The sequence below is a fragment of the Arabidopsis thaliana genome, chromosome 4, assembly GCF_000001735.4.
Source record: "Arabidopsis thaliana chromosome 4, partial sequence".
In the NCBI taxonomy this organism is placed as follows: domain Eukaryota; kingdom Viridiplantae; phylum Streptophyta; class Magnoliopsida; order Brassicales; family Brassicaceae; genus Arabidopsis; species Arabidopsis thaliana.
In genome coordinates, this window is record NC_003075.7 from 14,363,196 (window position 1) to 14,380,626 (window position 17,431).

General features: G+C 32.9%; 2 protein-coding genes, 1 long non-coding RNA gene and 1 other non-coding gene across 4 annotated transcripts; all 4 read left to right on the forward strand.

The window, feature by feature from the left end:
- The first annotated feature begins 946 nt into the window (after positions 1-946).
- Positions 947-1,543, forward strand: AT4G08065. Its single transcript, NR_142177.1, has one exon. It is a non-coding gene; the product is annotated as an other RNA (long non-coding RNA).
- A 932-nt stretch (positions 1,544-2,475) lies between these two features.
- Positions 2,476-3,087, forward strand: AT4G03245. Its single transcript, NR_144033.1, has one exon. It is a non-coding gene; the product is annotated as an uncharacterized misc_RNA (transcript).
- Positions 3,088-5,681: 2,594 nt separating this feature from the next.
- ADS1 (MATE efflux family protein) lies at positions 5,682-8,000 on the forward strand. Its single transcript, NM_119058.3, has one exon. The coding sequence runs from the start codon at positions 5,953-5,955 to the stop codon at positions 7,549-7,551; it is 1,599 nt and encodes a 532-aa protein (NP_194643.1). The 5' UTR covers positions 5,682-5,952; the 3' UTR covers positions 7,552-8,000.
- Positions 8,001-15,510: 7,510 nt separating this feature from the next.
- Positions 15,511-17,317, forward strand: IQD25 (IQ-domain 25). Its single transcript, NM_119059.4, has 3 exons — positions 15,511-16,009; positions 16,098-16,286; positions 16,570-17,317. The coding sequence occupies exons 1-3, from the start codon at positions 15,575-15,577 to the stop codon at positions 17,143-17,145; spliced, it is 1,200 nt and encodes a 399-aa protein (NP_194644.2). The 5' UTR covers positions 15,511-15,574; the 3' UTR covers positions 17,146-17,317.
- The last annotated feature ends 114 nt before the right edge of the window (positions 17,318-17,431 follow it).

Sequence of the window (17,431 nt, forward strand, 5' to 3'; positions counted from 1 at the left end):
AGGGTGTATTTTATACGTAACATCTCAATTCCAAAATATCACACAAACGAGTCATTGAAAATATATATAATTGTTCATATTTCGTTTTAACTATAAAGCTCACATTGGCAAAGTTACTTTCTCTCATAGATGCTGAAAATTTAAAACTTGAAAAATTTTCATCCTTTGCTTAAACCAACAAAGATAAAAGCTAGGAATCCACAATGTCAGATCATAGCAGATTAAAACTAAAATCTAAATTTTATTTACTCCCATCGTTAATACGATGTTTATTGTAACGTCCAAAAGACGAAACAAAGTTACTTAAATAATAATATTCCAAAAAACATTGTGATTACGTAGATCACGTGATCTCCATCTTTGTAATCTCTCAACAGAATATAATGTTTACCTGTATTCTCTGTATCTTTAGACTAATGAAACTCCTCCCATTGTCATGTCTCTTTCAAACCAATTGATACAATCTATCTATTTCAAATTTTCAACCCAATTACATATGGCACAGTGCCGTTGAAAATTTTATGGAAACAAATCATATATATATATATATATATATATATATATACTTCCCTCTTTTTTGAAATATTTTAAACCGAAATGATTAAATATTAGAATTCTTAGTTACCACACAAAAACTGCAGCGATAAATAATAGCACACACGGAAAGAAAAGAGGTCCCTATATATGGTTTTTAACTTAGCTAGTCATAGTGGAGAAAGTAAGCTTTCAAAGTCAAATGAAAATATCGAAATCGCACCAGAAAAAAACGAAAAGGAAACCAAATGAATAGTAACACAACATATTTAATTATAAATGACATCATACAAAGAAGAAGAAAAAGAAAGCGTAATGATGTAAATACATGAATTGAAAGATACTTAAACCCAAATACATCGACATTTATGAACCAATGCTCCGTGGAGGACCCGCAAGAGAAAGAGATTGTGGTGGTTCGTCGTATAGAAATTAAAGTTCACAACCGTAGGATCTCGTACAAAAATACAAGATCGTACGGCTAAGAACATGTGATGTATCCAAAGTAGGACCAAAAGAGAATCGAAACGGCGCCGTACAGAGGGACTAAAACGGAGAGAGGACGGTCCTCCGTAATAGAAACATACAGAGAGAAAAAAAGTTTAAGTCTCTCTGAGTTTGTGTGGTCCCGACAGAGAGAGAGCTGACACAATTAGTCACTTGTCAGTTCAGAATCGTCAGTTGTCAGAATTGACCCTAATTTATGCAAAAAGCTCCATTTATCGCTAAACCACCAGTTTAAAATCTTTTTCCCCTATCTTTGATACTTTTTTTTTGGCTCCCTTTCTAATTAATAGCGATATATTTTACGTAAGGGTACGGTAAAAAACTGTGAGTTACTGCATGCATAGATTTTTCTATGTAACATATGACCAGCTAAAAACTCATACAAATAAAATATGACCTTTGACAGAATTTATATATTTTGTGGTGACACAAACACTCTTGTTTTACGTACCCTCTTATTTATTTTTTCTTCTGTAAAAGGGGTAATTGATTAACAAATGTGACAGTCGTATTAAAAACAAAACATATCTAGATGTTTCTCTGTATTATTTCAGGAGTTTCAGAGAAGAGATGCAAACGGACAATAATCATCAATGAAAATGATTTCAGTTTTGCTAGCGATACTATAAACAGTAATTCATCCATTTTTCTAGAGAAAATGTATAAGATCAATACATTTTCTTTTACTTTATGTGTTAACTAATGTGTTTCGATATTTATTACTAATAGTCTCTTTTAAAATCATCAATAAGTCACTTAGCCTAAAAGTTGAAAACAATGAATAAAACTTCTATTGACATAACTATTTTAGTTGCGTCTGCTTATATGTATATATCGACAAGAAGTATATAGGACCTCAATCCATATACTCTTTTGATTCTCTAGTAGGCGAATAGCGGTTAATACATTCCTATGTAAATCATATTTCTTTAATGGAGACTCGAACTTATGAATATTCAACATTCCACAAAGAAATTTGTGCTAACCAAGCGAGCTAACAGTGTTGGTATAGTCATAGATATATATATATATATATATATAATTCTTTTTAGCAAAACATTTTCTTTGTTTGGGATAAAAGGAAAATAATTTTCTAAAATTTATTTATTTATTTATGATTACACCATCACCCATAGCTCGCTCATATGTTCGAGTCGCAATTCGTAAAAAAAATTGTTTATACATAGATATATGGACTTTTGGTCTATAGAAAAAACAAACCAGCAAAAGAAAACAAATTTTTTATTAACATATATATAAAGTAGAAAATAATAAGATCTAAACGACAAATCAAAATGAAAATAAAAAATAAACAGTAGACGGAAATCCGAAAACACTGCTGTTGAAGATATGAATGTTTGATTTATGAGAAGTCGGTCCATAGATTTAAGCACAATAGTCTAAGAAGCCAGCCAGTCTTATCTCATGACACATATAAAAGAAATTATGGATATACAAATCATTTGGAAAGAAAAATCTAGACAAATTTTGAAAGGATAAATGTAAAAGAAAATTGCATGAGAGAGAGGGCACATGTCTCCTTTTAGCCTTCTGTTCTTGGGAGGGAAGCCAAAATAGTTTCACTTCTGTATTTTCTCAGCCACTGCTCTTATTTGGGACCTGTCTTCAAAGAAGTAAATCATAAATAGATCTATATTTTGTGTCAATTTCTGTATTTCATTCTCATTTAATTTATTTTTGTATATATTATATATTGTGTTTTTTAAAGAAGAAAAATAATAGATTTTAGATTCCAGCTGTGAATTTAACCCTTTCTCGATCGAAAGTCTATTTTGGCGTTTGTTCCGTGACCATCCTCTCGCTACGTCACCGTTTTCATATCCATGCAAAATATTTTGAAGATAATATTTCTCTATCCCCCCACTTTTCATTGATTATCTACCCTTTATATATACACATTTCTATGTTTTTTGGATCGAAACAATTTTATTTTAAATGAATAAAGTATAAATGAATATCCAGTTAAATCATCGGGTCCATTCCACGGACAAAAAATTGTATTATTACTTTCACATCATACCCGATTAAAACAAGTTTCTATCAATTTTTAGAATTTTGCTTATTATTATTGGTGTTGCTGTTGTTATTGTTGCAGTTGCTGCTGCTGCGATATTAATTGATATTGATTATTGTCTGCATCATAATGATTATGAAAAATGGGGAAACAATATACACAACCAGTTGTACTATGTCACACTTTCAACATTAATTCTTGATCAAGAAATTGGTGGAATGTTATCTTCTTTCATATAAATAAATTGTCCCCTACCAAAAAGTATATACGATAATGCATGGCCAATAATGATGCATTACGTATAGGCCCCTCGTTGAAAGTTACCAAACTTCTCATTCAAAATATTTTATATTTGTTGAGATTTTTCTTAAATATATGTGTTTTAGTCGGATGTAATCCTAGATTTTATAGCCGTTTTGGTACTATTGCATTGTCAAGTTTAACTGCTGCGTGATCGTACCTTTTCGAAACCACACCAATACACTATATATTTCTAATTCTATCAATGTGATTACTAATTATATGGTTTAATTATAATACAAGTGACATATTATCTTTAAAACGATTTGTATTTAATGTAAAATTAATTTATCTTAAACGCACAACATTTATTAGAGGGAAAACTATATGTGAAGATATATGAATTATTTTCGAAATGATTATTGGAACGTTTCAAAATGAAAGAATGGAGAATATTTTAAAAATCAGAGGCTTAGTAGGGCGAGGCCCCCTCTATGCCGTGAACGCTCACAGGAGCCTTACTTATTTTATCTCTTTGTTTCAAATCTTATCGACGGAAAATTTCTATAACCCATTTAACAAAAAAAAAAAAAATTATAACCCACAAATGATTGTATAAATAGTTTACAAAACGATAGGTATATATGTAGATATATATAGTACTGTCTATGCTTATATACTTTTACAACCCGGTTTAATATTTATATAATTACCATTTATCTCTTCATAAATTATCATATTAATTTATGTAATAGCAACCCCCAACTGTATTTATAAAAAAAAATAACATTATGCAATCGTCAACATTACTACAAATCTATATATTATTTATAATTAATTCATCTATAAGAAACTTGCTATATGTTTTCATTTAATATTGGTTGGAAGGTTATTTAGTCAAAGAAAAGCCATTAATAGCTGGAGATTTAAACTCCATTGTGAATTACAAACATTTCTTAATATGCAAACCATTACGAAGATGTATCCGGGACTTAAGTTGCTGTTTAAGTCTAATTTGTTCACCGGATGGAGACAAAACATGAAATAACGGCTAAATTAATTGTAAACCATAGTTTTCAAGCTTTGATTAAAGAGTCAAGCGAAACATTAATTTTAGTGTTGGGTCTTTAATTATAAATCACCGATTTGCATTCAAGTTTTGATAAGATATCTAGTTCGACTCTTCGTTCGGTTTTGGTTTAGTAAGTAAACAATGGTAGCGACGCTAAGCATGGTTTGATTCATAACTTCATGTGGTAGGTTATGGCCTTGGACTTTACTTTGGTCGAAAAAATATATCATTTTAATATTTTCGCAAAATAATAATATATGTTTGATTTATTCTAAAATTCAATATAATTTACCAAATACTATATTTAACTATATAACTATTTCAAAAATAGTGTATTTAACAGAGATAAAATTCTATTTGTATAAGAAATTCAGCACAAAATAGTTTAAAACAAAAAGAATTTTACAAGGACATTTTCGTGAATTTTAAACAAACACATTAAAAATAAGAAGAAGACAAATTAAAAAGAAATTCAAAGTTAAGTAAATGCAAACACATTTTTTGTGCCAAATGGTCGTTTAAAAAGGATTCGAGAGTTCACGTGCAATGAACTTGTACTATATATGCTAATCAAAATCTACTTACTTTAAATTATTTAGACGTTACATTGAACTGTCTTTAGATAAAAGATGTACTGTAATATTGGCCTTGTCTATCTTAATTCATAATTTTATTTTAGTATACCTAGATTATTTTTGCTTATCCTTTACTGATTTTACAAAGTATTCAAGACCATAAACACTAGTATAGTAGTATTGAACTAAACTTAACTAGCTTGGATTTGACCAAGATCTATGCAATATATTAAGAACTTGTTATACATATATGTGGGTTAATAAGCCATATATACCTACACTCACAAATCTTGAATATAGATTGTGATACAACAGCAATATTAGTACAAACCATTGGATGCTCTACAATGTTTTGTCTAATTGACCAAAAATAAAATTTAACCTCATATCTTTCAACCACTTTTTTCATAAGATTAAAAAGTTTTGTCATATATTCTTAATTTTTTTCCCTTGACCTAGCTAGTAGGTTTTCTAAAATTTCGGATTTGATACGTATATTCTTATAGTTTGCTAATACGTATCGGATACAGCATCTTTGTGTATGGTCCACCAGTAAATTACATTTGGGTAAGTATTTGATTTTAGTTGATTTTTTTCCAACTTATGTCACAAATCATTCATGTATCAAAAAAGTTGATACATTGTCAATTTACTATTAATGTATTTATCCATATAAAGTGACTTCTAAAAGTATTTTAAATATACAAAAAAAAAGTAGCTTAGATTCTTTTTCATGAAAAAATTTCGAAAAATTAAAAATGAAGAAAAAAAAAATCCTGCCAACTCCTTTATTAAGATGGTAAGAGAGAGCTCTGAGAAGAGAGAAGCAGCACCAAAAAAAATTCATATCTCTCTTTCCTTTCAATTTTCTCAGTTGTTAAAACCTCTCATACTCATTAGAGAGCTCTTCACGAGAGAACTCTTTCTCTTTCCCATTAAAGATCAAATCTTTCTTCTTCTTCATCAACACCATCATCATCATCACCGTCATGTGTAACCCATCAACAACAACAACAACCACCGGTTCAGAGAACCAAGAATCTCGAACCGGACTCTTCCTCGATCTCTTCTCGATCAATAGCTTTGAACCCACAAAGAGAAATCTCCGGCATTGTGAGAACAGAGGATCTCCTCTTATGGCAGAAGCTGTAACAGAGGCGAAATCTCTCTTCACGTTAGCTTTTCCGATCGCCGTGACGGCTCTTGTCCTCTACCTACGCTCAGCCGTATCAATGTTTTTCTTGGGTCAACTTGGTGACCTCGAATTAGCCGCCGGTTCACTCGCCATTGCCTTTGCTAACATAACCGGTTACTCTGTTTTATCCGGTTTAGCTCTTGGTATGGAACCACTCTGTTCTCAAGCCTTCGGTGCTCACCGCTTCAAACTCCTTTCCCTAACCCTCCATCGAACCGTGGTTTTTCTCTTGGTTTGTTGCGTACCGATCTCGGTTCTCTGGTTTAACGTCGGCAAAATATCGGTTTACCTTCACCAAGACCCCGACATCGCGAAATTAGCTCAGACATATCTCATCTTCTCCCTACCTGATCTTCTCACCAACACTCTTCTTCATCCAATCAGAATCTACCTTCGTGCTCAAGGCATCATTCACCCCGTAACCCTAGCTTCTCTCTCCGGCGCTGTTTTTCACCTCCCGGCTAATCTTTTCTTAGTCTCTTACCTCCGTCTTGGTTTAACCGGCGTAGCAGTCGCTTCCTCCATCACAAACATCTTCGTCGTTGCTTTCCTCGTTTGCTACGTCTGGGCGAGTGGTCTTCACGCGCCTACATGGACTGACCCGACCCGTGATTGTTTCCGCGGGTGGGCTCCGTTGCTGCGTCTCGCGGGACCAAGCTGTGTCTCCGTGTGTTTGGAATGGTGGTGGTACGAGATCATGATCGTTTTGTGTGGTTTGCTCGTGAATCCAAGATCGACGGTGGCTGCTATGGGCGTTTTGATCCAGACGACGTCGTTTCTTTATGTTTTCCCGTCTTCTCTTAGCTTTGCTGTCTCAACTAGAGTCGGAAACGAACTTGGAGCCAACCGTCCCAAGACAGCAAAGCTAACGGCTACGGTGGCTATCGTTTTCGCGGCGGTTACAGGGATTATAGCGGCGGCGTTTGCTTACTCAGTCAGAAACGCTTGGGGAAGGATTTTCACCGGAGACAAAGAGATACTCCAGCTAACAGCGGCGGCGTTACCGATATTAGGTCTATGCGAGATCGGAAACTGTCCTCAGACGGTGGGATGCGGCGTCGTGAGAGGAACAGCACGACCGTCAACGGCGGCGAACGTGAACCTTGGAGCGTTTTATCTGGTGGGCATGCCGGTGGCAGTGGGTCTCGGGTTTTGGGCCGGAATTGGGTTTAATGGGCTTTGGGTAGGACTACTTGCGGCGCAGATTAGCTGCGCAGGTCTTATGATGTACGTGGTGGGGACCACAGATTGGGAATCGGAGGCTAAGAAGGCGCAGACGCTAACGTGCGCTGAGACTGTAGAGAATGATATTATTAAGGCGGTGGTGGCGAGTACTATAGACGGTGAGTGCGATGAGGCTGAGCCGTTGATTCGCATCACGGTGCTTTATTAATATTAATTAAGACAAAACAAAACAAAATTATAATCATCATAATTATTCCCATCTCTTTTCCATAGAAGGAGAAAGTTTTGCCTTTCTTTGAGAAATTTAACATTTTCTTCTTTTTTTGTACTTAAAAATTTCTTTTTTTTTATCTCCTTATTTTTTCCGATGCCCTTATGATTGGCCGTTTATATGGAGTATCTATGAGTTTTTTTTTTATAAACTACTACATATGCTAAATACTTGAATAAACTCACATGAATGCAAAAAAATAATCACATGATTTTTTTTTTGCTCACAACTAAACATTTAATTACACCCAATCTGAGACAAAAGATGTTGGGACCATATAGCTGGAGCGACAGAGAATTAATTCAAAATAATTTTTGAAATGTTTTTGTAAGTTAATAAGATAATATGGAGAGAAGAATTCACTGTTGAATTGTAGAGACTTATTATTATTTGAAGGAAAAAATCTTACTAATAAATAGAAAAAAATGGGTGATAAAAAAAGGAAAGAGAGTAATATGGTAATTTGGAAAAAAGTGGCAACCCTGTGGGAAACAAAAACTTGTGTCTCAAAGATTCAGACAGGTCTGAATGAATGTTTTGGATTCCCTATAGACTATAGAGTGCTGTTTTGTTCAGAGATGAGAGAGAGAGTGAGTGAGAGATATCAAGTCCCAAGGACCATTGTATTGCATCATCTCATAAATTATTCCTACATTTTATTTTTATTCTCATCATAAATTATTTTATCCATATAATTCTGCATTTCGATGGGTATGGTTTCTAGTTTATTATTCTTATTATATAAAAAATAAAGTTTTAAAGTTGACGATAAAATATGTTATGTAAACTTCACTATAGATATTTTTTTTCCATTTCATTCTATCATAGTGAAATTTGAGAATGTACATTGTATAAGATCATACACTTTTTTTTTTGTCGACAAAAATCATACACTGAAAAACAATGAAAGTTGTTACAAATATAAACAAACAATAAATCAAATATAACACTTTCTCCTGTTGTTTAGAACCTTTTCATATGCATATCAGCATATGCATTAACAAATTATTGTGATGTATTATGATTTCATACTGAAAATTAACGAATTCGTTGTAAAATAAAATAAAAATTAATTCATTGTAAAATAAAATAAAAATTAATCAAGAGATACCTTATGAATTTGATGTGTTGTTAATTTCCAATTATTAAATATAATATATTCCCCTTCTTTTTCTTTAGATATCTTTATTAGTGGTGCCAGGAGAGATTTAATACAATGATTTAATGCTATAGTTCATAAATTTTGTCAGTGCAATAATTAATTTATTAGTACCACATCCTCATTTTTTGGGCATAATTTGGCACCACATTTATAAGTTAGATAAAAATAGAATGCCCAGCTGCGATCCATAATACCCACTGTACATCATAATGTTTATATATGTTTCTGAATACCATAGTTTACATTGGTAATGCACAAAGGGATTTATATTATTACATTGAGTTATAAATATTATTTGATATTCACTAATATTCAATAAAAATGGTGGTACTGCCTCCTCTCAGAATAACTTCGTACTACTAAAATCTTATATGACAAATTGGGTACCAATTATTGAAGTACTGAACTTATCCTCTGAAGCATAATTACAAAAAAAAAATGAGGAAATGAGGACAAATTTTGAAAACAGTGGAAGAATCTTTTTAATTTTTCATTCAATTTCAACAAAGTGCAAACAAATTTTTCAGGAACTATTTAATATTTTCGTACCAACCAACTGAGAATCAATCTTTAATTCCATACCAAGAACATACACAAAATTATTGTAGTATTAAAAGATCACAGTTTGCAAAGTGAAACGTTGATTTTTTTTTTTTTTAAAACCTACAAATTTTACTATCAATCCGATAGGATAAAAAAAAAAAAAATTCCACTGTGGTCTTTATTTGGCCACATCTCCATATACAGATTTGTGACAGAAGCATCTCCGAAATTTTCATGAACCATCATTATTTCGGGTGATATATAGTACTATAACATTAATAAGCCTTCAATTCTTATTCAAACCTTAATATAGCTAGCTAGGTGTTATATATAGAAACTATAGACCTATTTCTCAGGTTTTCTCATTCTATGAATCACCTAGAATGAAAAAGATTCCGTTTTGATGAAAAAAGAATCTAAGATGTGAAAAAGTGTAATAAATGGTGAAAAATATATAGATCAAGAAAGAAGAAAAGGGTTGGAGCCAAAAGAAAGAAGAAGTTAATTTCACTGCCCCCAAAATAGATAACATATGTGTGGGGGAGAGAGGAAGAGAGAGAGAAGACAAAAGTAGTTGAGAGAGAGAGAGAGAGAGAAAGTGAAGAAGAAGCAGAACAGTGGCAGATGTCCCACAAATTAAGACAGAGCACAAGTTATATAATTGGAGTGGACTGCTCACATTCCACACGAGGGGGCCTCCCTTTATTTAGTTACCCTTCTCTTCTTCTTACTCACTATTTATTAAATTGACCTCTAAATTTTATGTAACTGAGAAGCAAGGATATTGCAATGGACTACTTAGTTCATCTATATCTTTTTCTGTTAGCCAAAACTTACTTAAAGCACTTACAAGCTACTTGATGAACTAATCCGATATATATAGTTCAGTTTTTATAGATTTTGCGGCCAACAACAATGCACTGATGAAAGAAGTAAGGATATTGCAATGGACTTCGACACGATACTTGACCAATCAACTAGCTAAAGACCTAAGAAAGTACATTCAAAGTTTCAGAGTCAACAATATAAGTGTATTAAATGCTTGGTCTATATATGTGTTGCTTTATATCAACTTATTGTTAGTAATGTTAGATGAAATGTAATGAGATATCAAATGCAAAATTTTAAACTCAATCATAAGTTTTCACGTTATTTGTAAAAGTTTACTTATCATATTAGTTATGAAACAAAAATTAAATCCTAATTAAAATAATAGTTTTTTATAGATTATATACTTAACTATGGTTTTGTTGGTATACCAAAGAAAAGTTATTGAAAAGATATGATTACGCAGATTAAAAAAATAGCACTATATTCTTGTGAGTGTTCTCTAATTTGAAGAATCTAATATTCTGTCGAAACATTAGTTAATCATATAATTGTGTCAACTCAATTTAATCATGTACAAATTTGACATTTGAGTGCTTATAGTACAATTGTAGTAGTCCACATTCTAACTAAATCCTGCTAAAACCTCAGTGCACTAATGATAATGTAAACTAATATGAAAACTATTTATTAATTTGATTGGGGACAAATCCATCTAATTAAGAACCTTGGTGGATGCTGTGTTTCACATATATTATAATTGGTGGGAGCTGTGTATATATATTGTATCTATATGTCTTTCGACAAAAAAATGTATCTATAAGTCAAAGTTATTTTATAGCTTATCTTCCTTAGCAGATCAGCTCTCTATATGTATAATTATTTATAAATATCTAGCCACTCAAACTATAGAATATATATATCCGAGTGTATCTATATGTGCATGACCATTAGCAAAAGCTATCTTTTCATGTCACATGGGTTCCATTTATGGTAACAATCCATCCCAATTTATAGCCAATAGTGGACAAACATGTGATAACAAGACCACAAACAAAAATACATAATACAAAATTAAATAATCAATAAAAATGAAAGGACATAAACCAAACCACCATGCCATGAGAGACCAAAACACATGCACATACATGGGAGCCTACACAAGCATGTTTTGGCGAATGCCCTAATTTATTTGTCCACCTTGTAACCAACACTTTCACAATCTTATACCCATCGTTGTCTTATAATTCCCAAAAATAAATAATAAAGATGAGACATTAACCCATTTTAAGAAAATATACTCCACAAAATTATATATTATCTAACATTTCACATTTTTAAGAGATTTAAGTTACAATTGGTCATCGTACTTTCAGGCAAAGGTTATCCTAGACAAAATCTTGAGACTAGTTCAATCAAGATTCAAACATGTTCTTACGTGTTATGTACCTTTAGGGTTTTTAAAAAATAAAAAATTGTAATAGTAATGACATATATAGCAGTGATGTAGATTAAACATGGCCTAATTTCCATGTATACGTCATACGTATATATATTGTCCATCCCATGAACGTAAAACTTAAATATTTATCAAATTAACTTAGAATAGTTAAGTGAAGATAGTTAAATGTTTATCATATTATAAATTCGAACTCAGTACTATACGTTTAGCGCAATATTCATATAGCAAAATCTGGAACTTGTATCTACCACACAACTTCTGCAGTGATGATAAAAAAATATGAGGTACCGACCCAACATGTTCTTGTTCTGAATTTATAAATTATAATTAACTTACTAAATATTATATAGATACGTACATATTGCAAGTTGCATGTATATATGATATTAATATATAAAGAATTTTTGTATATTAAGAAGATGTCGTAAGTATGATTTATGAACACATGACTTGCCTGTGGGACACTCTTTTCTCCACATGTTTCCCTTTTCTTGCTCTTTTTAGGGCTTTTTCACCAGACCTTTTGTTCTTTCTTTCTTTCTCAATTCACATGTCTTGATTTTGAAATATGTAGACCCAATAACTTGACTCTCCTTAATTATTTGACCAACACGATTAAACCTGTAAGGGTAAAATAAGCAAATCATCGATTATGATATATGGATATATGCTGCTGTTTTTTTTGTTTCAATACGTCTAGAGTCAGATTGGATTTAGATCTTTATCATTGACCATTGTAGGGATCTCACATGAAAATGAGAAAGAAAGAAGAACAAAAAACTAGAAAACCTACAATAATGTGGGTGATCGACTCATTGACCATTGACTTTTAGTCCAAAGTCGATAAACCTTATATAAGAGTCCAGTAATTATTCAAATAATGTGGTCTAAATCTGTGCTGTTGTTGATTCTAAAGTGGGTTTCAGTTTGAGATGAAAACGCCACAATCTCGAAGAAACACTAACGATCTTGAAGACCAATTCATGCATTGCCAATTGGTTTTCATTTTGAGACTCATATAACTTAAACACGAACAAATTCACATAGAATTTTGAACGAAGAACTGAAGATAAATACAGATGATTTCTCAAGTTCATCAACCAAACTGTTAGATGTACATCTCCGTGGATGAAACCGTTAAAATTCACTACATTGGATTAGAAACCCAATCACTTATCTGATATTTTTTGTCGGATAATTCCATTTCTGATTATCCGGAAACCAAGCCGTTTCAAGGACCGTAAAAGTATATATATATTGGTTAATTAAGTCTATGTTCGTTTCTAGTTAGGGTTAGCCTTTTCTGATGTCTGAAGGATACCCAAGGCCATCGTCCCATGGTTTTTAAATGGATAAACATGGCCTAATAATAGTCGCCATGTAAAATAAAATCAAAAGAATGAATCGGCCCATTTCAAGGACTCACTTACCTAGGCAAGGAGAATTTTAACTTTACTATTCATGTAAGTTGTAAATGGGCCTAGTGTAATGAATAAAAAGTCCATTATGGATTCTAACCAACTTTTAGACGACAGATAGAAGACCAAACCATTGCTCACCAAACGTTGACAAAAATTTATCACTAAAATACTGCTAAATCATGATTATAATAACTTTGTAAGTAAATCAAATTGAAAGTCTTCCACTAAAAAAAAAAAAACTTTCTAAATCTATTATAAAGATCAAAGTCAGTAAAAACCGGAATGGACGTTATCTGGCATAGTCTTGGACCCAAGCCCACGCCAATTCTCTTAGATTTTTTTTTTTTTTGGGACAAAATACATTCAAGTCAAAACCAGCAAAATGGATTTGGATCGATCCAGTAAATTACCAAAAGAACCACCTTGCTGATCCCAAAAGCATATAGAGTTCACGTGCAAAAACAAGGTACCCAATAATTGAAAATCTTGAGGTAATAAAATCGTGTAGAAGAAAAAACGACGAACAAGTGTACGGCGAATTGAAGAAGAAGGACCGCAAGGGAAAACAAATGGCCGAAGACTTTTTAGTTCCATAAACATATAAGAGATACGTGACCTCACTCTAGATTCTCTTCTTCATCTACCTTTTTTAACTTCTCTAGCTCGTTAAAACTTTTCAAATAGCTTTTTCAATTTCCACCATTTATAATGTATCTCGTTACATTATTACTTTTACATCACCGTATATTTTAGAATAAACCTTTATCTTTTTAGTTGAAGCATTTTACTTCATTCATAAATTAAGTAATTTTCAAATTCGAAACGAAATCCAAAATTTACAACTATAGTGTTAAATTTGTCTTCCTTAATAAACACAAGTTCATGAAATTCAACTTTTGGAAAATGGTGATGATAAATTTGGCTTTGGGTTTCAATTTTTTTTTACATAAGTTTCACTTTCACATATCTTTAAACTAGACGTTTGAATATTAAACATCAATCTCCACTGAGTGATGAATAGAAGTAAACAGGCGTATAAGAAGAATATGATAAAATTGATAAGAAAAATATTCCTTTTGCTATAATCTTCAAAGAAAAATAAAATAGGTTGGCTGGTCTCAACTCTCCAGAAATTTCGTTTTCAACTTTACAGATTTACATAGTTTTGGGTAGAGAAAATGACAAAGCCTGTGAACTAAAAATTGACATGTTAGTGCTCCAGTGAAGTGGAATCTCTGCCTGCAATATCTCTTTTATCTAAAACAGAATTACTTTTTTTTTTAATCTTTATTTCTCAAAAGAGTTCATAGTTTCAGATGAAAATATGGGGTTGCGATATTTTGGAGTTTTGGACTATATAGTTTGAATTTTTGGACTATGCTAATTGGTAAATATGTTCATGAATAGCAAACGTTTTTTTCTTCTAACGATTATTTATCATACAACAATTTTTTACGCAACATTTTGAGTTATTCTTTGACAAAAAAAAACACATTTTGAGTTATATTAAACTATATATAGAATATAATTTTATATCATCATTATTTGCTTATAATATAAGGCGGCCAAGAGCGTTACGTTCTCCTTTCCACTGTATTTTACTGCCAATTTTTCCCTTTTACCAGAACTTTATAAAAAGTTAATTAAGTTGGGTTTCCAAGGCATATACATATCGCATCATAATATGTAGAAACAATAGACAACACATCATAATGTATAAGAAAATATATTACAAGAAAATTTCGAAGCAAAAAATACAGTGTTAAGTTAACACTGTTAAGCAGTTGTTTAATTCAAGACTTTGTAACTTTTTCTATTCAATAATGACGTTAAGAGAAAAAGAATTTATTTTCAGTTCCTCTTCTCTTACTAGTTTCTTTTTATAGAAACCAAAATAAAGTTACTGATCTAATTTTTAAAAAGGGACAATTGCATGGGAATGTCAATATGATTACGCAAACAACTTCTGCAGATAAAAATGGTTTGCAGAAAATGGAAAGCACCTATCCATCATAGCTATCTTGGAAGTCTCGTTATTTCAAAAATATTTCTCTCCTTTTTATTTTCAGCTACTTATTAATTCCATAATATTTTTATATTAATATATTTCAAAAAAATCCAGATTTTATTTCTATTTTTAGAACTATAAATCAAGAAATTATCTATGTAATGTTAAATTCCTATTTTTTTTTAGTTATTATAGAAACTGAAAATGGTCTAATTCATACGAAGTCGATTTTTCTCACGGCATATTATGTAAACCATGAATGTATTTTATTAGTGATTCGTAAACCCTAAGTTTCATATACAATAAAAACAAAAATGGAACCTAAATTACGAATAACCTTTATCACTATACGATAAAGTATAAAACACTAATAAATGGACCCTATTACGACCAATCGTACCAATATTTGGTCGTATCTTTCATTTTTATTTATTTACAGATTTGTAAATTTTAAAATAGACACTTTTGTGTTGGTCAATAAAAAAATAGACTAAAATAAAAAATGTATTTACAAGTGAAACCAAACTAAAACCATTATGAGAAAGAATCTCACAAAATTGACCAGAGTAAAGAGAGAGACAAAAATGGGTCGAGCAACGAGGTGGTTCAAGGGTTTGTTCGGAATCAAACCTTCCTCTTGTTCCGGCACCGACTCCGGCACTATTTCTAACCGCCTTGACCGCTCTTTATGCGACAGCTACGAGACTATACCACCTAACATCTCCGAGAAAGAAGCTGCGTGGCTAAGGTCCTTCTACGCAGCGGGAGAGGAGGAAAAAGAGCGTAGAACGCATGCAATTGCGGTTGCTGCCGCGACAGCTGCTGCAGCTGACGCAGCGGTTGCGGCGGCTAAAGCGGCTGCTGCGGTTGTTAGGCTCCAAGGTCAAGGCAAGAGTGGTCCGTTAGGAGGTGGCAAAAGCCGTGAGCATCGTGCTGCTATGCAGATCCAATGTGCCTTTAGAGGCTACTTGGTACTAACACAATTTTTCAATTTTTCTAATCATTTCAATATTTTTAATCTTTATGTATTTGAGCCGTTACATTTTTGTAACGTAAAAGGCGAGAAAAGCGTTGAGAGCGTTGAGAGGAGTGGTGAAGATTCAAGCTTTAGTGAGAGGTTTTTTGGTACGGAATCAAGCGGCGGCGACTCTCCGGAGTATGGAAGCACTTGTTAGAGCTCAGAAAACTGTTAAGATTCAAAGAGCTCTCCGTCGTAACGGAAATGCTGCTCCGGCGAGAAAATCCACGGTAACACTTACTTTTCCGGTTTGGCCGTACCGAGTTTATTTATTTATTTTTATATTAAGCATACTTAGCAATCAAATCTGTTTAGAGTTCCATAATTTGATATATCAAACATAGAGATCATTTTAAATAATTTTCTCGGGTCAAAAGAAAATAATCTTAAAATGTAAAAAGATTGAAACTGTTTAACCTTTATGTAAAAAGTTGAAATCTTCTTAAACTAGTTTGTAAGCAGATAAACACTTTTTTAACTAGGCTGTAAAAGTGTTGATGTAACTTTTTACAGGAAAGATTCTCCGGATCTTTGGAGAATCGAAACAACGGCGAAGAGACAGCTAAGATAGTGGAGGTAGATACAGGGACCCGACCCGGGACTTACAGAATCCGAGCACCCGTTTTATCCGGGTCGGATTTCTTAGACAACCCGTTTCGACGTACGCTTTCTTCACCGCTCTCGGGTCGAGTCCCACCGCGTCTATCAATGCCTAAACCTGAATGGGAAGAGTGCAGTAGCAAGTTCCCGACGGCGCAGAGCACACCTCGTTTTTCTGGTGGGTCTCCGGCGAGGAGCGTGTGCTGCTCTGGTGGCGGAGTAGAGGCGGAGGTGGATACAGAGGCTGATGCTAACCGGTTCTGTTTCTTGTCGGGGGAATTTAACTCGGGTTACATGGCGGATACAACGTCGTTTAGGGCGAAACTGAGGTCGCATAGTGCACCGAGACAGAGACCAGAGAGTAATGCTTCAGCTGGCGGATGGAGGAGGAGTATCGGCGGCGGTGGTGTTAGGATGCAGAGACAGTCGTGTTCGGGTGTCAGAGAAGCTGTGGTCGGGAATATCGAGAGGCGTAGGATGCGTTGGTGATTCTTATTTCCATAATTATTATCCGTTTAGTTTTGGTTAATTAGGGGAGTAATGTTATTAATTTAATATAGTTTGATATTATTATAGTTTTCTAAGTTTCACTGACAAAATTTAAAATTGTTGTTTCTTGTATGCTACATATTCTATTTCTATGTAAGTTTTTTGCTACGGATAATTTACATTTTTATTAGCTTAACTAAAATTATCCGAGTTTTTTTATATTCGGTGTTGAGAAAACGGTACTGATCGGTTAGTAAACAATTATTGGTTCGGTTAAATATACCAA

Bases quoted from the DNA above. Each gene is read 5' to 3' on its own strand.
- IQD25 (NM_119059.4), top strand. From the start codon at position 15,575: ATGAGAAAGAATCTCACAAAATTGACCAGAGTAAAGAGAGAGACAAAA. The intron at 16,010-16,097 runs GTACTAACACAA...GTAACGTAAAAG, and splicing joins GTGCCTTTAGAGGCTACTTG to GCGAGAAAAGCGTTGAGAGC. The intron at 16,287-16,569 runs GTAACACTTACT...AACTTTTTACAG, and splicing joins CTCCGGCGAGAAAATCCACG to GAAAGATTCTCCGGATCTTT.
- ADS1 (NM_119058.3), top strand. From the start codon at position 5,953: ATGTGTAACCCATCAACAACAACAACAACCACCGGTTCAGAGAACCAA.